This window comes from Salvia miltiorrhiza, chromosome 2 (assembly GCF_028751815.1).
Source record: "Salvia miltiorrhiza cultivar Shanhuang (shh) chromosome 2, IMPLAD_Smil_shh, whole genome shotgun sequence".
Taxonomy (NCBI): domain Eukaryota; kingdom Viridiplantae; phylum Streptophyta; class Magnoliopsida; order Lamiales; family Lamiaceae; genus Salvia; species Salvia miltiorrhiza.
Genome location: NC_080388.1, coordinates 28,552,981 through 28,578,819, shown reverse-complemented (window position 1 = coordinate 28,578,819; position 25,839 = coordinate 28,552,981). Strand labels below are relative to the sequence as shown.

Below are 25,839 nucleotides of genomic sequence, written 5' to 3'. Positions count from 1 at the left end.
TAGGACCAGACACGATGAATGAGATGATTGAGATAGTCTGACAGAAATCAAGATGAGAGAGTACCCAGAACCTTTTTGCAATGATATGCAAATTTCGGGACGAAATTTTTGTTAAGAGGGGTAGTATGTAGTAGCCCGCTATTTTATTTTATGATTAAGAGCAATAAATGCAATATTTATTTTTACATCTTTCAGTTGATTTAATCCAGTGACTAATATTCAGTTAATTCAGCTCAGAGTTCTGAATTAGATGTCATTACCTGAGATGACCACGATTGAATTATTGAGTAGTCAATGATTTATTTCAGAATGATAATTGACTTAGCGAAGTCAAGTTATTATTTTATTTGCAATAGAAATATTATTTCTATTTATTTAACTTTATTACTTGAGTCGTGAGTTTACTCCGAATTGTGAAGTGAATTAAATCTACAGATTTAATTTAGATTGATTCTACGAGTCACGATATTAATAGACGAAAAGTCAACTATCGAAATACGAGAATTATTAGAGTATTTAGTATTATTAACAAAACCTGGGATTAGTATTACAGATACGCTATATTAGCAAGACACGGGATTAATATCAGATACCGCTTTATCAAGATACCGAAGGATTTTATTAGTCACACCACAACTTTTCAAACTTTACAATCAGCCGCAACTCTACAATATCTATTACAAACATCACTCAATTCCTAGCCTACTCCCTACATTTCTATTATTACGGCAGCAAGCTGTCAATCAGAAAAGAAAAGGAAAAGCATGCGTGTGGAGACAAGCAAGCTGTCAAGTGAGCCACCCTACACCTGCTGCCCTCTTTCAAGCATGTCATAGGAGATGTAGAACTCAACAACTCCTTCTCCCTTATATTTGGTCAGCCAACAAAATTCCCCTAGTTCTTCATTCACGCATCAACAATCAAAAGGGAGAAAGTTGGTCTGGTGGCTACCGAGCTTCGAAGAGGTAAGCCTGAATTAAGTTTTTCCTCCATCACCTCCATAGTTTCAGCCTGCATTATTTGGCCAACAACATCTATGGTTTATTTCAGACTTTCAGTAAATCCCCACAAAACTCGAAAAGAAAACACATCAGTCAACCAAGCTCAAATAGATGAGGTATTTACACTATCTCAGCCACCCTCTCAACATACGCATATCACATCCTCAAGCATGATCAGTTTATGCATATGAAATTAGATTTCACAGACTATAGAAAAGGGATACACCTAGTCCCAACATTGATGTTTCAATATTCAGTTTGCATACTCGTCAACACTCGCGTAATAGAAACAAACGAGACTAGATAACTTAGCTTTATGAATAAGATCGACTGCCTGTTCAGTTGAGCCAAGACGACGACGACGATGACGGCGGCAGCTCTACTGCCTCGGCGGAAATCGTGTTACAGAGCAACAGCAGCATCGCGAATGGAGCAACGACGCTGAACCGCCGATTGAAATGGACGGGGGAGATGGCGGCAGAACCATGGCGGCAGAGGCGGAAAAGAAACAGGGCTCCACTCCCTGCCCGCCGTGACATCTGAGTCGGGATGTGAATGGCTCAGAGGAGAGGACGAAACGACGTCGGTTCGCCGATTGGTAGACAGAGAACTGGACGGCGACTGAAATTCACCGGGTTCACAGAACGCCGCGGCGCCGAGCTGAGGGAGGCGGTTCAAAATCCGCGGGGGAGATTAGGGCTTCTGCTTTCCTTCAGCGGATTGGGAAGAAGAGCCCGACGCAGGAGGTCGAGCGAGACCCGGCTGTTCGCCGGAAGTTACAGCGGCGGCGGCGATTTCGATTTCAGGGAGAATTAGGGCTCTGCTTGTGGAGAGGAGAAGAGGGACTTTAGGGAAAGGAGGCGGCGTGGTCGACGATGGGACGCTGGCAGCTCGAACAGCCGGAGAAAGATGCGGCGGCGGTGGAGATCGCGACTGATTATGAAGGAGAGAGAGAGAAGTTGTCGACTGATTTGAGAAGGCGAGAGTTCTCGACTGCTTTGAGAGAACAAGGCTCGACTGAAATGAGAGAGAGAGAGGACCGAACATGGGAAAAGCTGGGCCTTGTTGTATTTTAAATTCTTTGGGCCTTTGGTTATGCTTATTCAAATTGGGCTATTTCTTTTAATTGGGCCATTTTTTTTTTAATTAAGTAGAATGGGCTGGATGATTATTTCAGTTGGGCTTTTTATTATTCCTTTCATGCCACTTTCATTTAATTATTAGGCTGCCTTATGTTGAGCCTTTTAATTATTTGAACTTATATTATTAATTCCGTTCATATTTATTAAGCCCGATTGAGTTTTAAGAGGTTATAAAGCGAGTAAGTCGAAGTATTTATTTATTTTCTATCGACTACGAGGAGCGGGGTTTATTTAATTGGCGGATTAGAACATCCTGAAGAGAACAGATTAATTTTAGTTAATTATTCGGCTTCATGAGACGAGACTTAGCTTTTGTTTAAAATCCGATAGTCTGGATTAACAGTAGAAATTCCCTTATTATTATCTCAGAATAATAGTTCATGCATACGAGATTCATGCATAGTTAAATTACGCATTCTCATTTAATTGAGAATTTTCCTCGATTTAAAGTCTTACGTTATTTTCTCGGATTAAAGGTCGAGCGCAAGAATAAGAGCTCGTCAAGGAGTCACTAATCTGTAGCAAAGCTTTGCTTATCAGGTGGGCATTACTTTTACTATACGTATATAGAGATCCCCTGCGTGTCGTAGGCCTCTTATACGAATGAATGCATGAGATGATTTAACTGTTAATTTCAGTTTTATATATCTATCAAACGAGTTTAATGCTACCTTTGAACAAGTTATTTCGTTACAAATCATTGAACTGAAAATTATTTCAATTGTTGTCTTGCCATAAATGTTTAAATTTTAGTATGATATCTATCTGATGTGGCTTTGCCAGTTATGTAATCGAATTCGGGTCTTGAGCAGTTGATAGCTATCCTGCCAGGGCTAGTGTACACCAGTGACCGTGAGTCATCTAGCGGGTTGGCCGGTCAAGTGACCGTGAGAGGTGGCCACCTCTCCGGCACACAGTTCCAGATATGATAGATTACAAGAGAACTTAGACTGCAGTCGAACTTTAAGAATCGCAAATGAATTTAGTAAGCTTGGGCCTTTTAGCTAAAACTCCCTTGCTGTACTGTTTATGATGGCATGGCAATTTATAGTTTCACGAAGCATGTTTATGTTTATACTTAGGCATACGTGCCCACTGAGTACTCTCGTACTCAGCCCTGCATATATTTCTAAATGTGCAGGTTGAGCAGTGGTTGATGAAGATGAAGTGATGAGCGGAGCTTTTGTCATAAGTTAAATGAATGAACTCTTGGATACATGTCTTCATACATGTAATCAGAACCTTATTCCGCTGCGTACTCTCAAGTACTATGTCTTTAGGTTAAGTTGGATTCATCCGAACTTACAAGCTTATTTGAGTCTCTATGATTAAACTCCAATTATCTTATAAAGTCATGTTCTTTCCTTCATTAACAATAAGTTAAGTTTGATCCCCTATCATTTTCTCACCCCTTTTCTATCCCCGCTTCTAATCTCCCTCCCTTAGTCACGATTTCTCGGCTTAATTATCTTTAATTAAGTCCGGTCGTGACAAAATTATTAGCTTTAAGCATTAATCCCTTACCGTTTGGTCAACGCGCGAACACGGGACTCTCCTGCTTAAGTTCTCAGTAGTACGTTTCTCTTCTACACATAATCAGTGTCTCGAAAGTTAAGAGGGATTTATGTTTGTAACTTTTAAATAATAATAATAAAAAATAACTCTATAATAAAAGTTTAATTGAGACACTCATTATTCAACATATAGAAAATCGATTCGATTTTCTTTTCTTCAAAACTCGATGCCAAACTATAGCACAAGTAAAAGATGCGATAAAAAGCCACTATACATAGCCGATTAGTCCCCTAGGCGTCTAGGGTTTCGTCCTCTAGGTTTTTCTAGGGTTTTGTCCTCCTTGTGAGTTTGGGTCTCGGTTCTCCTGTTCCCTCTCGGCTGTTTCTTCCCGTTCCGTTTCTGGGTCGCACCGTTTGGGTCTTGGTTTTCTCTTTCTGAGTTTCGCTGGTGTGTTTTTCTGTGTTTGCTCTCTTGTGATGTGCAGGTATGGACAGGTATGAATCATCTCAGGGTTATGGCTTTGTTCCCGGGGAAGAAGAGCGAACTGATCGTGAGACGGCTATTATCGAAATTCCGAATGGCAGTGAGGGAGGAAGTGAAGCAGGAAACAATCAGGATTTCTGTTTGGTGGGCAAGTTAATCCATGTCAAGGCGCCCAATGGTTTTCACCTTTTGGAAATTATGAAAAAAGCATGGAAAACCAAGAGTGGATTCACTGCACGGGAATGGCGGAAGAATATTTTCCTCTTTACCTTCGAGTCGGATGATGACAGGAATTGGGTCCTCAAACGGCAACCGTGGCATTTTGATGGTCACCTCTTCGCGATTGCTCAATTGGACGGATCAATCCAACCTTCAAACATCAAAATCACCACTGGTAGCTTTTGGATTCGAGCTTACGATCTCCCAATGAAATGTACGAGTCCCACTACTGTCAGACAAATTGCCAACCAGATTGGAGAGGTAGAGGAGTTGGATACTGATAATGATTATGCTGGATGTTTTGTGAGATTCAAATTGAAGATTGATATCATGAAGCCACTGTTGAGAGGAATTACGATTGCGTTCGAAGGCCAACGTCTCTGGATCCCGTTGAAATATGAAAATCTCCCTATCTTTTGCTTTCGGTGTGGTATGATGGATCACCACACCCGTGCCTGCGAGAAGGAAACTGATGATGATGGAAATGGGAAGCAGTTCGAAGAACTCCTCTACGGACCCAATCTCAAGGCTTCCCCTCTAAAACGTATTCGTTCCTCCTCATCAGATGGCCCAAGAACGTCTAAATCCCCTAATATACCACCCCAAAACCTGTGTTCAACCGATGATTGGTCTCTATCTGCCCTCTCCAAACTAAACAAAACTCACAAACCCCGGCCGCCCCCTCTCTCATATAATCCTCCCAGCCATGAAGGAACAAAAGTCCCCACCTCTCTGCATAACCAGAATCCGACCCCACCCTCTGCCCAGCCCACCACCAAACCCTTCCCCGACCAGCCACACCAAGGAACCGCTTCAGCCCATACTCTAAAACCACCCTTACCCTCTGATCAATACATTATCAAGAGGCCCTCCGAACAAAATGAGCCTAAAAACACTCCTGTCTCGCTTTCCAAAGCTGACCTGGTCCCAACCCAACTTGCCACAGCTCCCTTCACTCCAACGTCCGAAATTATCAAGCTCTTAAACCTACAACCCCAATACCAAACACAGCCTAACCTTAACCCCGGTAACCCATCTTCCCCGGGCATTTCCCATAACAACCCCAAAAGCAAAAAGTGGAAACACCAAGCCCGATCCCCATATATCTCCAGCCATCCTAATCCCAATAATACTAAACCCTTTTCTGCTCTGAAGAAACGTCACTTAGACAAGGAGATAAGTGACGATTCTATGGTGAAACCTGAGGTCATCGAGCTTGTCCAGAAACGACTTAAAGGGACTATGCTTGATGATGATGCTCCTTCTACTGCATTAACGGCGGAGATTGCCTCTGAGCAATCCCGCCGGGCACAATGAATTCGCTATTTTGGAATTGTCGAGGGCTTGGGAACCCTGCGACAATTCGTCAACTGGTTTGGCTGGTCAAACATAAGAAGCCCGATGTGATCTTCTTGATGGAAACTAAACTTATTCTGTCGGATTGGTCACCTGTTCTGTTGAAGATTGGCTTTGTGAATTTCCATGCTGTGGAGTGTGTTTGCTCGTCTGGGGGTAGACGAGGAGGTCTTTGTTTGATTTGGGCTGATGACTTGAATTTGGCTGTGAAATCCTCTTCTGCTAACCACATTCTTGCGACGGTGGAGGATGGGGTGCATAGCGGTTGGGATTTATGTGGAATCTATGGTTGGAGCAATACTGAGGAACATAAGCTAACGTGGGAGCTTATGCGATCTCTTAGTTCACAAGTTTCTGATGAGTGGATCTGTGGTGGAGACTTCAACGAGACCATGTACCATTTTGAGAAAAAGGGCGGCAATGTTAAATCTGACGCCCGTTTGGAGAGGTTCCGCGAAACTGTTGACGTTTGTGGCCTCGTAGACCTTGGTTTCTCGGGGGATCCTTTTACTTGGAATAACAATCAAAAAGGTGCTGATAACATCATGGAGCGACTTGATCGTGTCTTTGGGAGTAATCAATGGATTCATCGTTTCCCAGGGTTTGAAGTCACTCACCTTCTCAGAAAATCGAGCGACCACTGCCCGATCTTTCTTTATCTGGAGAGTGGACAGGATGTGACGCAAAACAGATCTAAACCCTTCCGTTTCGAAGCTATGTGGCTCAAGGATGAAAGGTGTAAACCCTTTTGCGAAAGCTTATGGATGGCAGGTGGCCAGGGCGGCTCGGTGGAGGACATTAAGATCAAGCTGGAAAGTATGGGGAAGGAACTCAAAATCTGGGAGCATAATACTTTCGGGAATGTTAAGATAAGATGCAACGAGATTAGAAAAGAATTGGCTAATCTTCAGAAGCCAAGCACTGATGCATGGTCAAAGGATGAACAGAGGGCTCTCGAGAATGAATTGGATACGCTTTTAAAACAAGAGGAAATCATGTGGAAACAGAGGTCGAGGGCTGATTGGCTGAATGAGGGGGACAGAAACACTGGCTTCTTCCACAAAGTAGCCGGAGGGAGGAAAAAAGAAACCATATCAAGGAAGTTCAGGGAGTGGATGGTACTAGAGTGAGACGCTTTGAGGAGATGGATCAGGTGTTCAGGTCTCATTTTCAGCAGCTCTTCACTTCGGGTCATCCTCATAACCCTGATGATGTTCTCCGGTCCATCGATCCTGTCGTTACTTCTGAGATGAACAGAGAGATCATGCTTCCTTACACTCAGGCGGAGATTATCCACGTTCTCAAACAGATGCACCCTCTTAAGGCCCCAGGACCCGATGGTATGCCCGTTCTTTTCTATACTTCCTTCTGGAATTCTCTTTGTCCTGATCTTGTGCCTATGCTTCTGAATATTCTTAATAATGGTGTCTCACCTGGCCCTCTTAACTCTACTTTTATCTGTCTTATACCCAAAAAGAAAAAGTGTGTGTCTCCTTCGGATTATCGCCCCATTAGTCTTTGTAATGTGGTGTATAAAATTGTCTCTAAAGTCATCACAAATCGTCTCAAGTTGTGTCTTCCTTCCATTATCAGTGATAGTCAGTCTGCTTTTGTTCCGGGTCGCCTTATTAACTGATAATGCTCTTCTTGCCTTTGAGATTTTTCATATGATGAAGTTGAATAAAGCTAAGGATCATGGGACCTTTGCTTTTAAGTTGGATATGGCTAAAGCCTATGATCGTGTTGAGTGGTGTTTTTTAAAAGCTATCATGTTGCAGCTGGGTTTCTGCGCCCCTTTTGTGGATTTAATCGTGCGTTGTGTTTCTTCTGTTACGTTTCGTGTTCTCGTTAATGGCTTTCCAGGTGATTCTTTTACGCCGAGCCGGGGCTTGAGACAAGGAGATCCTATTTCCCCTTTTTTGTTCCTGTTCTGTGCGGAAGCCTTATCTGGTCTTCTAAGGAGAGCGGAGACACAACGGTTACTCCATGGTGCCCGGTTATGTCGTACGGCCCCGAGAGTGAGCCACCTTCTATTCGCTGACGATTGTATTATTTTTGGCCGTGGAAACAAAGAGGAAGTGGGAACTGTCAAGGCTGTAATTAAAGCTTATGAGGAGGTGTCTGGCCAATTAGTCAATTTCGAGAAATCATCCATCTCTTTTAGCAGAGGAGTTCCTGAGGATGTGAAAGTTGAGCTGGCGGATTATATGGGGGTGAACCGGACTCCTCATAACTCTACTTATCTTGGCATTCCGAGCATGATTGGCCGATCAAAAGGGGAGATTTTCCAGATGTTGGTGGATAGAACTCGGAAAAAATCAAAGAACTGGAAGAGGAGGTTCTTGTCTGGAGCGGGCAAAACGGTTCTTATCAAATCGGTTCTACAGTCTATACCTTCTTATATGATGAGTTGTTTTGCTCTTCCAGACCAAATTTGCCAACGCCTTAATAGTATAGCGGCAAGTTTCTTTTGGGGACAGAAAAATGATGAAAGGCGTATTCATTGGAGGAGCTGGCAAAAGCTGTGTTTAGCAAAAAGTGAGGGAGGCATGGGTTTCAGGGATATTCATCTGTTTAATCAAGCAATGCTAGCAAAGCAAGCTTGGCGTCTTCTTCTCCATGATGGCTCTCTTCTCGCTCGATCTCTTAAGGCAAGATATTTCCCAAGATCTGACTTGCTCTTGGCTGGTGATGCACATACTCCTTCTTTTGCATGGAAAAACATACTAGTGGGCAGGGATTTAATTGCGAAAGGTATTGCCTGGAAATTGGGTAATGGTGATCGTATTAGAGTTGGAATCGATCATTGGCTTCCGAATGGAAATGGGAAGTTTGACACAGCGGCGGTGAGTTCTGAATTCAAACACGTGAGGGTACAGGATCTGTTAAAAGACGAGGACCATGGTTGGGAGATTTCAAAGCTGGATGAGATTCTTACTCCAACTGATAAGTGGAAAGTGATGGCTCAAATACGAGTGAATCCCCATGTTGGTGACAAGCCATTTTGGCCGTGGGGTAAAGCGAACAAGTATACGGTTAAATCGGGTTATTGGCTGGCGATGGATCTTAAACGACGCACTGAAGCTTCCTGTTCGACCTCTCATGGCAAGCTTTGGAAGTGGATTTGGAATCTGGATGTTATACCTAAAGTGAAGATGTTCATGTGGCGCTGCATGGCAAACGCTCTTCCTACGAAGCAAGCTCTGCGAAGCCGTTCTATTAATGTGGATGTGGTCTGTGGACGTTGTGGTGAACACGAAGAATCTATTGAGCATGCTCTTCGCGACTGTAGTTGGGCTGGGATGTTGTGGCAGGTGTCTCCCCTTCGACTGCAACCTATGGATCAGAATGATAGATGTAGTTTGCTTGATTGGTTTGAGAGGATCAGAGCCAATCCCCTCAGAGAGGTTCATGCTCAGTTCGCTACCATCGCTTGGTCCATCTGGTATGCTCGAAATTTGGTGTTATTTCAGCAGAAAGAACTGTCGCACTATGACAGCCTTGGTATTGCAACCCGAGCGTTGTGGTGTTCTCCTATCTGTTCTTCCTCTAGAATCCCTCAAGCTCTTCGTGTGGAGTGCACCAGAGAAGGCCAGATCAAGGTGTCGTCTGATGCATCCGTGATTGCGTGCAAAGGAGTGGGTATTGGTGCTGTTATGAGGGATAAGGAGGGGCAAGTGCTTGGGTGCCGATATGGTTTTTTTCCTGGTGCGTTCTCAGTCATTGAAGGGGAAGCGTTGGCTTTGCTTGAGAGTTTTCATCTGTGCAGAGAGAGAAATGCTTCAGACATCATCTTTGAGATGGACAATCAACAGCTTTACTGGACTCTTCAACGACAGGAGGATGATCTTTCCCCCTTGGGGGATATTCTTAGTCAGATTTTTGAGCTTAAGGATACGTCTGGTCAAGTTGTCTTTAGTTGGACTCCTCGTGAGGGGAATTCTGTTGCTCATTGTTTAGCTTCTTATGCCTTTTCACATGCTTTGCCTGTTTGCTCTTCTTTTGGTTTGCCGCCTGATGTAAACTTTCCTCCTTAAGGTTAATGGTATTTTCCTCTGTTTCTCAAAAAAAAAAAAAAAAAAAGATGCGATAAAAGTAAGGTAAATTAGTAAACACCGCAAGGAATGACGGCATAAACATAATACCCCCTTCATCACATAAGGGAGTATCATGTTGAAAAGAGAAGTCATATTTTATAATAGAAATGATATTTTTTCATGTGACCAACAAAAATAAAAAATATGATATTTTTTTATGAGACGAAGGAAATATAATATAATAATAATCTTTATATCAATTTAATTATAGAGTGATTAATATTTAAAGGGAAAATTATTGAGTTGTGTCCACATTTACATCATCTTTAAATCTAATGGACAAAATAATAATAATAATAATAATAATAATAATAATAATAATAATAGTAATAATAATAATAATAATAATAATAATAATAATAATAATAATAATAATAATAATAATAATAATAATTGTGTTAGTTCAGAATCTTAAGATGAATGGTTAGCTTTTTACGAAAAAATTAATCATGATTGTACATGGTGAAGCATAAAATCTTACCCTAATTAAGAAACGATAAACGAGACAAGATGTACGTGGTTCGATCATAAATGATCTACGTCCACGGGAGTTCTTCGTTGGTTTCACTATACTTTGAGAGAGTATTTACATATTACAAGTGTTGCTCAGAAATAAATCATGACCCTCAATGCTAATGCTAACCTTCTATTTATAGATGTGAAAGTGAGCCCTAAAGGCCTTAGGCCCATGAATTCTAATAATTGCGTTTAGGCCCTTTAAGGCCTTAATACACTTTAGTCTTGATTTGACCCATCTGCGCTGTCCTTCGTTGCCCGTGTTGAGTAGTTCCTTGAGCTGCGCAGGCAAGTCTGCACCGCTAGGTCCCTTCGTCTGCGCTGCCAAGTTCGTTTCTTCGTCTACACTGCCAAGTCCGTTTCTTCGTCTACGCTGCCAAGTCCGTTTCTTCGTCTACGCTGCCAAGTTCGTTTCTTCGTCTACGCTGCCAAGTCCGTTTCTTCGTCTACGCTGCCAAGTCCGTTTCTTTGTCTACGCTGCCAAGTTCTGGCTGCGCAGCTCTGGACTTCGCTGCTCTGCTCTGGCCACGCAGCTTTGCTGCACTGCTCTAGTCTGCGCCGCTCTGGCTGCGCAGCTCTGCACTTTGGTCAAGGCTGATTGACTCTTCATACTCATTTGTTAGCAAGTCTTTTTAATTAGACATGCGCTCGTTAGTTCCTTTGATAATAATAACAATAATAATAATCAAGTAAAATGTTCTTGTATTGCCAAGCACAGCGCTGATGAGTATTCTAGTCCTCATCAGTACATATGGATGTCAATTAATTAGCTAGCTCGAAAAAAGGATGCTAATTAGTTTGATACAGTCGAATTAATTTGAATAGATTAAAATAATTGAATTACTGGGATAAAATATCTCTAATCTCATTTAGTTTTAGAAAATGCTAATTCAATATGAAGTTGATGATTAATACTAAGAAATTATGTATTTTGTATAAAAAGAAGTACTCGTATTCGAAAAGTAATTTTTTAGTTATTATTTTAGTGTTTATTTGGTTCAAGTCGAGAATTGAAAAGAGGATAGAATTAAATAAAAGAAAGGAACAATAATTGATGAGGATGATATTTGGGGCTCGGAGTTCGAGTTCCTCGACAGACCCGAGATCCCGAATACCCCCCACTACTCGCTTTAAGAGAAAGGTCATGCCAGAGTTGAACCTAAAGGGTACCGCCCGAAATTGTTCAGAAGAAAGGGAATTTCCTTCAGTAATAATCATTCTGGACGTCAGAGAAGGGTCGAGAGGTATCCCAATAATAATTGAATTAATGGGATAAAATATCTCTAATCCCATTTAGTTTCAGAAAATGTCAATTCAATCTGAAGTTGATGATTGATACTAAGAAATTATGTATTTTGTATAAAAAGAAGTACTCGTATTCGAAAACTACGATTTTTTAATTATTATTTTAGTGTTTATTTGGTTCAAGTTGAGAATTGAAAAGATGATAGAATTAAATAAAAGGAAGGAACAATAACAATAACTATTATTTTTATAGCCTAAATGTCGCTAAATACCTCAATTAAAATAATTTTTGCATTTTGTATTTATTTAAAATTTTCTGCTCCAATATACCTCAATTATGTTATTAAGCTATTTTTGCACTCTTCATTAAATTACCTTAAAATTGAAGCTGACTTGGAAGCCGAAAAAGTTGACGTGTCACCATCGGCTGATATACTCAACAACGGCGTTTACTTTAAAATAAAATATTGCCGTTTTATCTTAATTTAAAGTATTTAGTTGTAACTAGGGTGGGTTCATATGCCCTTAATTTGTAATTAGGGCAACCACCGTGTCGCCGCCCAGCGACGCGATTACCAAGTTACCGTCGCGAACGGCGGCACCGTACATCTCCTCAATCGCACTGAAGCTCAGGGCATAAATATAATCACATACATGGAGACGCCAAGGACGAACCCTTGTCCCTTTTCTGGAGCAAGCCCTCCGTCGTCAAATCATAGAGTAGAATCAACAAATTCTCAATCCTATTAGTCAAATCCGCATCGTACCGGTGACGCATGGGAGGCTGTAAGGATAATCGAGCTGATCAAGGGGCAACGAGAACCACCGCTAGGATTAATAGAGATCACGATACAACGCTGCTTTTAATGTTGTGGAAAATGGCTTCAGAATTGAGCCCTAATCCAAACTCATTCGACTCATCATTATTAACATCCCTGTACCACTGCTCTTAAGACTGCGGGCATGACCCAATTTGTCCATCTTTTTCGATTGTAGTAGCCTTGATTTTACAAATCAGTAAGAAAAATCTAGATAGAGAAAGAAAGGGTGATGTGAAGGATAAGAGGGTTTAGCGACTGCAGAATCTGGGGGTGGTGTGGTTTCCACCCACGAGAGCTACACGGCTACTTCGGCTTCTATAGCAGAAGAGTATCAATTGCTAAAAACTCAAACAGTATTCACACAGAGAAAGATGAAGAAGGAGCCGTACAAGGACACGTGGGAAGGACTAGAGGAGAAACTACATCGTTTTGGTCGAAGCAAAACGACATCATTGGGTACATGTCATTTAAAAACAATTTCAATTTATTCAGATTTTCCACATCATTTAAATTTTAGTTCACATCAGAAATTAAATTGTTATGTGTATGTATTAGTTCATTGAAATTCTTTGCCAGATGCAAAAACAACTTAATAACATACTTGAAGTATATTGGGGCAGAAAATTTTAAATATACACAAGACGCAAAATTGGTCATAGTTGAGATATTTAGCAGCATTTAGACCTATTTTTATTGAGTGTTTGATTTAACAATATAAAGGAATTACTATTAAGAATTTTTTATTTTATTTTTCTCATCTATTTTGAGGGATAATAAATTGGATGATTTGATTATCCTTAAGTAAGAGTAATGATTAACTCATCACAAAAACCAAACAATAAATTATGAATTCAATTAATTGAATTCATTTCCAATCTCCAATTACGCGTAATCAAACATGGGCTAGTGCGTTCACAACAAATACGATGTTCTATTTTTATATGTTGAATCAAACATATAAAAATAATTTACACTTAATACTGTATTTATAAATAATTCCACATACAAATTATTTAATAAATTAACTTTAATTGATCAATTTCTCTACTTTAAATATACGTTTTAATTATTTATTAAAATTCATAGTATATCTTTGATTGATAAATTTATTATAAAAAAAGGAGAAATAACAAAAAATTCTCCCTTTAAATTTATTTTTCATTCTTGATTTTCACTTTAAAATGAGATAATATTATTATACGAAAAATTAAGGAATAATATTATCCAAAGAATAAGAAATAATGAAATTTATTTTTGTAAATATATCTTTTTTTTAATGATAAATTTATAAACGAAGGGGAAAAGAATAAGATATTAGTTGTTGTCTAAATCTAATATACCTCCGCGAAGTTTTACGTAACCAAAACGATTCGATTCTCCACTTTTCTCTCTCCACCCCTCTCTCTCTTCCTCATACACTCCTCCCCCAAAAACCCAAACCACCAATCCAAAAACAAAACCAAAAAAGTTTGACATCTCCTTGGATCGGGGACGACATTACACATAATGGCGCCCCGTCTCTTGAGCTGTTTCAGGCGGCGACCCTCCGGCGACCCCCACCGCGAGACCGATAAGGTGACGGCGGAGGAGCAGCGTGGAGAAGGCGGGCCGGTGGTGGTGGAGCTGTTCTCGTCGCAGGGGTGCGCGAGCTCGCCGGAGGCGGAGCTGCTGTTCTCGCGACTGGGGAGGGGCGATTTCCCGGTGGAGGCGCCGTTGATACTGTTGGGGTATCACGTGGACATCTGGGATTATATGGGGTGGAAGGACCCCTTCGGATCCAGCCAATGGACGGTGCGGCAGAAGGCGTACGTGGAGGCCCTGCAACTCGACACCATGTTCACCCCTCAGATCGTGGTTCAGGGCCACGCCCAGTGTATCGCCAATGATGAAGACGCCATGCTCTCCTGCATCGCCTCTGCTCCCACTTTCCCTGCTCCTTCCTTCCAGGTCACCATTCCAATCTCATCTGACTATCATCCTTTAATTAATTGGATCTCATGCTTTTCTAGCTATCTCAACTCCATGAAAAGCTAGCGATGGTTGGCCAATTGCATAATTAATTGAACATGTTAAGAATCCCATTAATATTGATGATTATTATGAATTTTGATTAGGGGTAGTGTAGCTTGTGTAAGATGGAATATTAATGACATGTTATGATTTAGATCCAAATACTATAATGTGTCAAGCATTAGATATGGACTTAAGTCTAGATTTTTGGTATGTTTGACTAATCTTGATCTCTCAAACGGGTTTACATGAGTTTTGGTGTTTCAACATAACAATATTATGATAATCTAAGTATATGCTGCATTAGCAGCATTCCACACATATTTTGGTGCTCAATATCCCGCACCGATACCTAATTTTTCCTAACAATAATATTAAAGGATAATAATAGTGTCTCAAGGGACTTTTTTTTTTTTGTATGATTGATAAGATACATGATTGAATATTTTTATCCTCAATAGTAGAATTTCTCCTATCTACCATAAAAATCAAGGCCTTGGGATATAAAAAAGTATCAATTTATCAAAATAAACAAAGAATTAGCCTTAGTATTTCTATCTATCAATACTAATCTTTTAAAATATACGTCCCCTAAATCATCACATGAATATTTTAATGAAGGACTGTATTTTTCCTAATACAATTAATGTACAACTCCGTTGGTTTATGTTGGTGGGTGGTCTGCGGTAGGAGACAAAGCCAACAACTTAAAATTGGTTGTTGGGTTGGCCAACTTTTTGACAACGAGATTCTAACCGTGGCACCGCATATGACTATGAGCTACACAACATTATTAATATTAATTTAATGTCGACATTTAATTATGTTTGTTAAATCTTTATCTGTGTATTCAAGGCAAAGTAATACGTACATAGAAATTGTGAAATTTCAAGATACATGTCTTCTGGTAGCGTAGAAACAATCTCCAAAAATCATGGATATACAAATGGATTTATATACTAGATCATAGGATATCTTTTATGTAAATATTGTGTTGTATTTGTATCCTTAATTGTCAAATACAGTAAATTAGTAATGTGGAGTGAGCATAATTAGACTATTTAAATGAAAAGTGATCATGTGATGCACGCATGTCAAGACAGGTGCATCACATGAGTCACGCATCTTGATCTTGCTAACTAGTACTCATGCTTTTAAATTTGGCCTAATCACTTAAAAAAGAGACCATAATTCTTGCTTAAGGGGAATAGTAAACTGAGAAATAAATAAGAAGAAGTTGTTTTTGACTTTTAGCTAGTTAGAATGACAACAAACAAACAAAATTGTTTGTATTTGAATATGGTTGACAAAAAAATTCAATTATTTGAGTACATATTTGTGACACAAATGTTTGTATTTGATTGGTTCTTGAAAGTTGATGATGGCAATGCTAACCAAAACAGGCTCGTTTCGAGAAGCCAACGCCGGAGTCATTGCAAGTAACACTAACAGGAGCTCTGCGATCAAATGTGGATCATGATGGTGTGAATGTGATGGTTGCTCTCTATGATTCGGGCTTGGTCACCGACTGCTCCGGCGGCGTCAACAAGGGCCGCGTCCTCGCCAATGACTACGTTGTCCGACGCCTCGAGAAGCTCTGCTCCGTCAAAGACATATCCGCCAAGAAAACTCTCTCAGGGACCCTCAATTTTCCTCTATGGGAAGGCTTCAATGCTGCCAAATGTGGACTCGCCGTCTTCCTTGAGACTCCCTCTCATCGCATTCTTGGCTCGCAGAGCTTTAAGTTGCCGGAGAAGCTTTAAGATTTTCTTTTTTGTCGCCTACGGCTTGTTGAGTACGAGAGATTATCGACTGTAAAGGTCTCGTAGATGCTACATATGATGAAATACAGTGTGTACTCTCGACGTGCACACGCAGGTATGTGTGTGTGCGTGGATTAGGAGCGCTCGTATTGTATTTTGCGAAGACATCTATGATTGGATTGTGGCCAAGTTATTTGGGTGCTGTTTGTATAGGGTGTGCGTGAATGGTGGTTAGATTACATTGATTTTTTCATTCTATTGTTTTCTAATTCTTCTTTACCTTCTTCTTTCTATAAATAAGAAGTTTAGCATGTGTAATGATCTTTTAGAAGAGTTCATTTTACTCAAGTTTGGATTGTTCTAACTTTTAGGCACGATCTTTTTATTTGGTCCCCTAAAAAGTATACCTGCCTTGTCTATTGAGCCCATTTAAGTATTTGGTTATTTATTTACTAGTGCGCAGCCCGTCGAAATTCGACGGGAAATTATTTTAATTTATGAAATAATAGGGCCGAATGGCCCTACTGGGCATACAAAATCAAAATTTAGCCTCAAATCTTAAAACATCAAATTTTAGCCATTAATTAGGCGGTATGCCTAATTTGCCCCTTTTCCATCGCACTCCAATGGCTGCCTCTTCCGCCGCGCTGAACTCAAATGGCCTCCGAAGTGAAACCGCCGAGCTGCTCCACTATCCTCCGTCCTTCAATTGTCGTTGCGGAGTTCTAAGCCTGCCGTCGATTGCTCTCACGAATCGGAGTTTAATCTACTAGCGCCGCTTTCGCCGCGTCGGAGTGGTGAGATCGTCCGCACCACGGCGGAGTCGGAGGCTGACTACGCCGCCGGCGAAGGAGCACCAGGTGTCGGCAGATCTAATCTGATCTGTAGGCGGCGGCGATAGATCTGATCTGATGAGGCGGTGGCGGATCTGATCTGATGAGGCGGCGGCGGTGGATCTGATTTGATTGTTGCGCCGCCTTCTCCATCGGCAGATCTGATCTCCGCCTCCTTCGATTTCAGCCATCGACAGATCTGATCTGTGCTGCACATATGGCATTGCCATAAGTGCACACTTCCCCCTAGGGTTTAGATATTTCATTTAGGGTTTAGATTATTCATTTGGGGTTTAGATGTTCCATTTAGGGTTTAGATTATCCATTTAGGGTTTAGATGTTCCATTTAGGGTTTTAATGATGTTGTTGTTTCTGTATTTGTGCTGATGACCAATTTACTTAGTTTTATTTTGAATTTCGTTGGCACTTATGGCACTAATAGTGCCATAAGTGCCAAAATGACTATTTTACTTGGTTTTATTTTGGATTTCGGATGGCACTTATGGCACTAATAGTGCCATAAGTGCCTAACCCGACCCGGCACGCGACCCGCGTGCCTGATCCTACCCAGTCCGCCTCATTAAGGGCAAAAAAGTCCAAATCAATAAAAATGGCCAAAATTTGTGTTTTTTCAATGTGTGGCCATAAATTGTGTTTTATGCTTCATTTTGGCTACTTCAAAATTTTACTCTTAATTTATTATATAAATTATTTTTAAATTTATTTAATTTAAAGTAATATAATTGAAATTATATTAATTTGAATCATATTCCTCAATTAAATGTTAACCTTTTGTTAGAATAATAAATATTCTTTTTATGTAGATTTTTATTTAATAATATTTTGAAAAATGTATCGATATTGAAAATTTTATTTCATCTGAGCATCATCTCGTCTGAACCTTGTAGGATCATATCATAATCTAAATTTCGGAAGACGACAACTAACGTTTGAACATCAGACTTTTGAGTATCATCTCATCTAGATCTTAAAATACGAAAAATGAACTTTTATGCGTCAAGTTTTTTTAACATCACTATCTGGAGCTTTAAAAATCAAAGTTGACTTGTGAGATTGTATGATTTGGAGCTTCTAACATCATAACTAACTTGTAAACATCATTTTGTATGGAACTTGAAAAAATCTTGACAAACTTTTATGCATTATTAGTTCTAAATATTATAATTGGGTTCCAAGAATCATCTCGTTCGGAGTTTAAAAAAATAAATTTAACTTGTGAGTATCATCTCATTTGAACTTTGAATGACCACAATTAAGTTACAAGAATTATCTTGTGTGTACCTTTAAAGATCATTATCATCTTTAGCTTGTAAGATCATAACTAACTTCTAAACATCATCTTGTATGCAGCTTGAAAAATCTTGACAATTTTTTGTGCATTATTTCATGTGGAGCTTGAAATATCATAATTGAGTTTCGAGCATCATTTCGTTTGAAATTTGAAAGAATAAAATGGACTCGTGAACATTAATTATCTTCAAATCTTGAGTTTCGAGCATCATTCCGTCTGAAAATTGAAAGAATAAAATTGACTCGTGAACATTATCTCGTTTGAAGTTTGAAAGACCATAACTAAGTTTTGAAAATCATCTCGTGTGTAACTTAAGAAAGTTGACACGAAATTCAAATTGTATTAATTTATTTAGTAATTTAATTGATAAATTTTCATAAAAAATCTATGTTGAATCCAAATTTTATTTTTAAAATTTTATACAAAATATATTATTTTATAATCAAATTAAATTGAAGAAATAATTTATTTAATCAAACCAATTTATTTTTTCAAATTAAATTAATTAGACCATGTATTTAATTAAATAAATTTGGTCAAATTAAATTGACAAAATAATTCAAATTGTATTAGTCTCAATCATTCCGCCAATTAAATGTAGATTTTTAATTTGGAGAGCAAGAGCTTATTCTTGTATAAGTTTTATTTTGATGAGATCTTATAAAAATACTCAATGTGAAATGAGGTGATTTATATTATATGATTTCTTCACTCGGTTGAGATTATTATAAATTTGATACATGATTAAAGATATGTAAATATATTTTAACATCATATCCTCTATTGTTCTTTATCTAAATTCTTCATTTATGTATTACTAATTTCATAATTTATTATTATTATTATTATTATTATTATTATTATTATTATTATTATTATTATTATTATTATTATTATTATTATTATTATAGTAATGGACGAACAGAAACAAATAAAGTTTGCAGAAATTAAAAATATATTTTTCTTCCCTATATAAATAAAATGTATGGATTTATTTTATAAAAAATAAAAATAAAATTTTAATTATTTTGATAGACATAAAATAAGATTTTGTTTTAAAGTAATCAGTTTATAGAATTTGTGCCTTATTATGCAAACATGTAAATCAATGACCGGACCCGTTTATAATTTACATATACGTGCATGTCTCAATTCAAACTTAATTTAAAATTAATTTTATTAAATATTAAGAATATAAATATTATATATATTCATACAACATAATATATTGCAACATATACATATAATATGTACGCTATTGAGAAATATAAAATTAATAACAAATATACATCTAATCACTAACATTCAATTAAAATAATTGAATGTATATAGATTATAATTTTTTTCTTATCAGACATGTAAATCTAATTTTTATCTAGAAAAAATAAATAATAAAATTTATTAATTTAGATTATATGTAATGTTAATATTATTATATATATATATATATATACATTTATTATTAATTATATTTATTATGATTAATGAATCTTTATATAGAATGTAATAGTTAATTGATTAATAAATGATGAAGATTATATATGGTAAATTTTGAAATGGTGAGATTTTAGATATGCCACATAGGTTAAGGCTTAATTCTATTTATTATTAATTATATTTATTATGATTAATGAATCTTTATATAGAATGTAATAGTTAATTGATTAATAAATGATGAAGATTATCTATGGTAAATTTTGAAATGGTGAAATTTTAGATATGCCACATAGGTTAAGGCTTAATCCTATTATATAATAGATAGATGTTACAAAAATGGTCAAATAAATAAAATTGTAAATTTTCCATTTTAAAAAGTGTTTTTTGAGTTAAATATAATATGCTTCTGAATGTTTGCCATATTGTGGAGTATATTTTTGGCGGGTGTTTCAAGACCCGACCCGACCCTTGATTATTTCAATTACTAAACACTCCCTTCAAATAACAGATAAGACGGATTACTAAAATGTGCATAAACGCACTAGTTAGTTTACTTATTACAGATACACCAAACATTCTACATAATAACAAAATATTCTAAAAATATTAATTTGAATGAAGATTTAGGCTTATTGAATATTGAACGGCTTTAGGTTTGAATAACAGTTCATGTTTCATTGCTTTAGAATGAAAATTTCATTACCGCAGCACTAAAGAAGATATTTACATGAAGGAAAAACACAGGGACAAAACCTATTACATACATTTGATCTCACATACAATTACATAACCATTATTTTACCCTACACTACCTACGCGTTCAGAACTTCCCCAGTCGTGCACCATCCATGAGAAAGAAGCCAACACAGAAGAAGTTCCATCAGATGAAAACATCGATCAGAAATCGAATGAAAACCAGAAAATATCACACCGAATCTACTGCTTCAACCTGCTGCCTAGCAAGATATTTCTCCCTGCGTTCTTTCTGAGAGAGAGAGAGAGAGAGAGAGATCAGCATAAGAATTGGAAGGGTTTCCACAGCTTTGTGATACGTGAAATTTATTCTCATGGTGGGTAACATATGCAGACAATAAAAACTCACCCATTCGTCTATAACAAGACCTTCGCCTATCACCTTTGGACCTGCATCTGCTGGGGGCTTCTTGCGAGTTTCTAATGCAGCATCAGCCTCAGCTAATTGGCGCTTCAGCTTTTCAAGTGCCTATATATCACACATAATGTCATGGTCTAACGAAGAGTGAAAAGATGCTGTGAAATCAACATTGCAAACAAGGGTTTCATTGATTAACACTTACAGGACTAGGGCGCTCTGGATCTAGGAAAACAACCTGCAGCACACGCTCAACTATCACTTCATCCCTTTGCTCATCAAACTGCAGAAAAATCTCAAACTGCTCATAAAAAGATATAGGATTTGATATTCTCAAGTCAATGCAAATTAATTGAGAAACTAGCAGAAGTAACTATCGAGCAAAATGATGGTTGATTAAATATGAGGTGAGGGATTTATTTTCTAATGCACTAGGCAGTTAGTGATCATTTTTATTGCTAACAACCCATCATTATTACCGTACTAGATAAAAAACACATTTAATCATGTAAGTTATAATGGACCATGATGTACTCTGGAGTCGTTTGAACTCCATCCCTCAAATACAAATCTTCTCCTCCAAACACGATTTTGACAATCATGAATGACATTAAATTTGCAGATACTATCATAATACTTACCAGTTCAGGCACATAATCTGTTCCTTCTTTCACCTTAAGACTCATGATTTTGAACTTAGCCTTGCGCTTTTGATTCTTTTCATTGTTTTCAGGAAGCTCCATAAACTTGAAAACTGCCAACCAAAAACAGCGGAAATTTTATTATAGATTGAAGTAGCAAGTTGCATAATGAAGCTTTTTTATTCTTTCATTTTCAATTGAAATTAACCACATCCACCTATATAGTAATGAAGGACTAAAATAGTTACCAGTTGCTATTAGGCTTCCTCCAGGAGCAAGGATACCGCCAGGTGGTCGCATGTAACAACTCTTTGGTGCAGTAGTTTGAAACTAACGAAAGAAAAAAAAGAAACTGTCAAGCCACTTTTACATCAACATTTCCCTAGTTGGCATATTATTGAAATTTACAGGCCAACAACTCCTTTGATCCTTTCCTTTTCCAACAAAACACATGTGACTATGGAATGTAAATGAATAATAGAGCAAATACGAGCATTAAACAATTTAGAACATTTTCATTGGACAACAAATTTTAGAGAAGCAACAACAGAAAATGTACCGAAGAACTAGCCAATATGCAAGTTGTATCTCAGTTGTTGTGCCGCCATTTTAGCAATAACACAATACCAACGTAAAGCTCAAAAGAAACTAAATTTCTGGTGCTATAGTAGTATATCATTTAAAGACTACTTACAGAATTTCAAGTAAAAACAAAAAAAGTGAAAAGGTGTTTTAAGTATTCCACATGACTTGGAAGACTTAAAAAGATAACAGTAACAAAATTAAAAATTATCAAAACCAGGACAGAATTACCTTGAAGGCAACGTGAGACTTGCTCGAATTCTTAATCCGAACAGCGCTCCTGCCCTGCTTTCCCGGTTCATCTTTTGCATCCAAATTAGTTCAAAAATTAAAAATATAGAGAAAGAAAAAATGAAACCACAAAGCAATCAGTCAAATCAAAGTAGGCACAGACAAATTTCTCATTCATTTAACAGTCGATGAATCGAAATTGTGTTTCCAAACAATTGGATAACTAAAAATTGAAACAGAGTCAACCGAAACTCACAGGGGAAGTAAAGGTTGTTGGAAGGATCGAGGCGGAGCCTCCGCCGTCCAGGGAGGAGCGATCTGGCTACAGAGGAGACCGTGGAGGAAGAGCGGCTGTTGGAGGCAACGACGGCGTTTTGGTGACTCTGATTCTGTGATTGACTTTGAAGATTCTGAGTCGAAGATGGAGACGAAGAAGGCGCCGGCCCTGACTGCCAGAACGGGCAAATCCGCCACTTCTTGTGGCGGTGGTGCTGGTGATCGCCAGCTATGGCCATTCGCGACAAAATCAACCGCAATTCGCAGACGGATTTACGTTTGGAGTTCCGATTTGAGAGTGGAATATGCAGTTGACTGAATTGCGAAGTTGTGTTTGTTTGGAGAAAAGTCAAGGATGAGCATTTATATAGCGTCTCAAAAGTTTGTTTATTTTCCCTTTTACGACTAATAAAAAACTATTCATTACCGAATAGGTCAGATGCATTTCATTCATGTACCGATCATGTACGCACCAATAAAGAACTCACTAGTCTCTCAAACCACAAAATATATCCCTAATTATTTATTTTCTTCCTCCACAAAACATCTTTTTAATTTATTTTTAAAAGTAATTTTGTTAACTATCACTCTTGCAATTTCTATATATTTATACATATTACTATCTCCGTCTCATTACAAATGCCCTACTTTTCACAATTGAATAAATGTTTCATTACAAATGTCTAATTCTTTTTTTTTTTGCAACATATTATCTCTCTATACCTAATATTTAAATAATTTTCACCAACTCATTTTATCTACCAATTGCACATTTTTTAATTTTCGTGTCCAAAGTAATGAGGCAGAGGGAGTATTATTTATAGACATATCATTTTTTGAAATAATTTTATTAATTACTCCATCCGTCTCATTAAAAGTGGCATATATTCTATTTTGAGTCGTCCCACTATAACTGGCTTGTTTCTATAAATGGAAAAATTTAATCCTTGAAAAAGTTTAAGTCTTACCATTTTTAATCAATTTACATATTTTTCTTAATTCTCGTGCCTAAAAGTTTTGAGTCACTTATAATGGGACGGAGGAAGTATTATTTTGCTATTATGAAAAGCTATTATTATTATTATTATCCACCTCTTTACAAAGATTTTAGTAGGCGAAGAGACTATTATGTTTACACATGCATTTTTTATTTTTTGAGTTAAGGAATCTGTACTCGAATTTATACCGAAGTGACTCATTCTAATAAAGGAAAACATATATACAAAGTCGGATTTTTATACATGCAATTACTCATAAACGGTTTCTGAAATTTTTCGAAAATTCTACATGTGTCATGTATGTTTTATCATAACTTTTCAGTTGATTGTCCTCAAGAAAGAAAAGAAAAAAAAAAAAATTAAGGAAGAACTTTTCTCTTTGCCAAAAGAGAGAGAGAGAGAAAAAACTTTAAATTGAATTGAATTTCATATAATACAAATTATGTGTCAGAATAGCAGCAATATAAATATTGTATTTTATAACCAATCACAAGACTTTCGGTCAATATTTTTTATGAGACTTGTCCCCTTTATACAGGAGCGGATCCAGGAATTTTGTTGGGGGGCTGAACTTGCACGGGGTTCGGGGGCGGTAGCCCCCGAGAAATTTTTTTGGGATATAATATATAGTAATTAATAAATAATTGTTTTTTTGTCATTAGATCAACAACAATAATAAAAACATACAATAATTTCATTCATTACCATGTCTATTACATTACAAATAATCTGTGAATAGACACTTGGCGAACCAGAGCTAGTAATTGTGGAAATAATAAATAATCACCTGGCCCAAAGTTGATCAATGTTGAATTGGGAGAAATTATTTCTCGGATCAAGACACGCCATGCATCTAAGCAAATTAGTGCTAGCTTCGGAAAACCGAGTGTTTAGCTCTTGTATTGTTAGATCAACAACCTAAAATATTAATAGAGTATTTAGTTTATTATTAGTGCTAGCTTTCAGTCTGTCCCGTTTGTATTTCTTAACATTGTATTTAGTTTATTATTATTTTTAATTTCTATATTAAAAAAAAAAATCAAAATTTGGGGGGGGGGGCTCTAGCTCCCCTGGATCCGCCACTGCCTTTATATGCTAATAGTTGTTTGGTTCAAGTAAATGACTGAAAATAAAATGAAATCAAAATAAAAAAAAGGAATGATAATTATAACGGTTATTTTTATTGAGTTCGACAATGAAAAAGAATCACTAATAAAGAATTATCTTTTTTTTTCCATCTATTTTAAAAAGTAACAAATTAAGTAATTAAATTATCCTCAAATAAAGATAATAATTAATTAATTACCCAAATCAAACAACAACTAATAAATTTAATTAATTGAATTATTTTTCATGTTCCGACAAAGTCAAACCAAACATGGACACAGAAAACGTATGTATATTGTTTGGTTGAATTAAGTTTTTTTGTTTTTGTTTTTTTGAAGATATTGTTAAATTCACTTGAAATTGGAATGAAATCAATTGCAATAAGATAACTAGTCACATTTTCAAATTAAATTTATTTTAATTAATAAGATAAAAAAAACCTACGCATAGTTGACTAGTAAACAATAGATATGTTTTTCATAACTAGAGAAAATTCACGGTCTCTTACATGGGGAAACAAACACGTACCCACATTTTAATTTTATAATTTACAGGTCATGTGAAAAGAGGTGGTTTTGGGTACACCCAGATGTATCGTACACCCGAGTTGATTCGTACCTCAAATTCTGGCCTGCATCCTGATTCAAATCCGGATTCTAACTTAAATTGTATAAATGACACTATTCGGTTATACAAATGACACTGCCTGTAATTGACACTATTCTATTATACAAATGACACTGCGTATAAATGACACTATAACATTGTAAATGACATTGTATATAATTGACACTATTCAGAAATATAAATGACACTTTCTGTAATTGACATTATAAGATTGAAAATGACACTATAACATTTTAAAATGTTACGTGTCATTTATATAATTGAATAGTGTCAATTATAAACAGTGTCATTTGTATAAGTGAATAGTATCATTTACACGATTTGGGTCAGGATGCGAGTTTGGATTAACATGCGGGTCAAAATTTGGGTACGAGTCAATCTGGGTGTACGGTACAGCCAGTTGTACAGGAGATTTTGTGATGTGAATATACTTCCTTCGTCTCATTACAAATGTCCCACTTTCCATAATGAGATGTTTCATTATAAATATCCCATTCCTTTTTTGGTAATATATTA

The 25,839-nt window shown here is 37.2% G+C and overlaps 3 protein-coding genes across 4 annotated transcripts; 2 read left to right on the top strand and 1 right to left on the bottom strand.

The window, feature by feature from the left end:
• The first annotated feature begins 5,673 nt into the window (after positions 1-5,673).
• LOC131008237 (uncharacterized) lies at positions 5,674-6,846 on the top strand. Its single transcript, XM_057935129.1, has one exon. It carries the CDS (start codon positions 5,674-5,676, stop codon positions 6,844-6,846), a length of 1,173 nt encoding a protein of 390 aa, XP_057791112.1.
• A 5,712-nt stretch (positions 6,847-12,558) lies between these two features.
• Positions 12,559-16,479, top strand: LOC131007746 (uncharacterized). Its single transcript, XM_057934650.1, has 2 exons — positions 12,559-14,342; positions 15,809-16,479. Exons 1-2 carry the CDS (start codon positions 13,902-13,904, stop codon positions 16,166-16,168), a joined length of 801 nt encoding a protein of 266 aa, XP_057790633.1. The 5' UTR covers positions 12,559-13,901; the 3' UTR covers positions 16,169-16,479.
• A 3,881-nt stretch (positions 16,480-20,360) lies between these two features.
• LOC131007744 (vesicle-associated protein 4-1) lies at positions 20,361-23,034 on the bottom strand. 2 transcript variants are annotated; one of them, XM_057934649.1, is made up of 7 exons: positions 22,572-23,034; positions 22,316-22,386; positions 21,751-21,832; positions 21,503-21,615; positions 21,067-21,144; positions 20,853-20,972; positions 20,361-20,735 (listed from the first exon to the last, which is right to left on the bottom strand). In XM_057934649.1, the coding sequence occupies exons 1-7, from the start codon at positions 22,828-22,830 to the stop codon at positions 20,676-20,678; spliced, it is 783 nt and encodes a 260-aa protein (XP_057790632.1). In that variant the 5' UTR covers positions 22,831-23,034; the 3' UTR covers positions 20,361-20,675. The 2 variants fall into 2 exon arrangements, with proteins under 2 accessions (XP_057790632.1, XP_057790631.1); XM_057934648.1 differs by having other exon boundaries at positions 20,361-20,972; positions 22,572-22,984.
• Between the last annotated feature and the right edge of the window lie 2,805 nt (positions 23,035-25,839).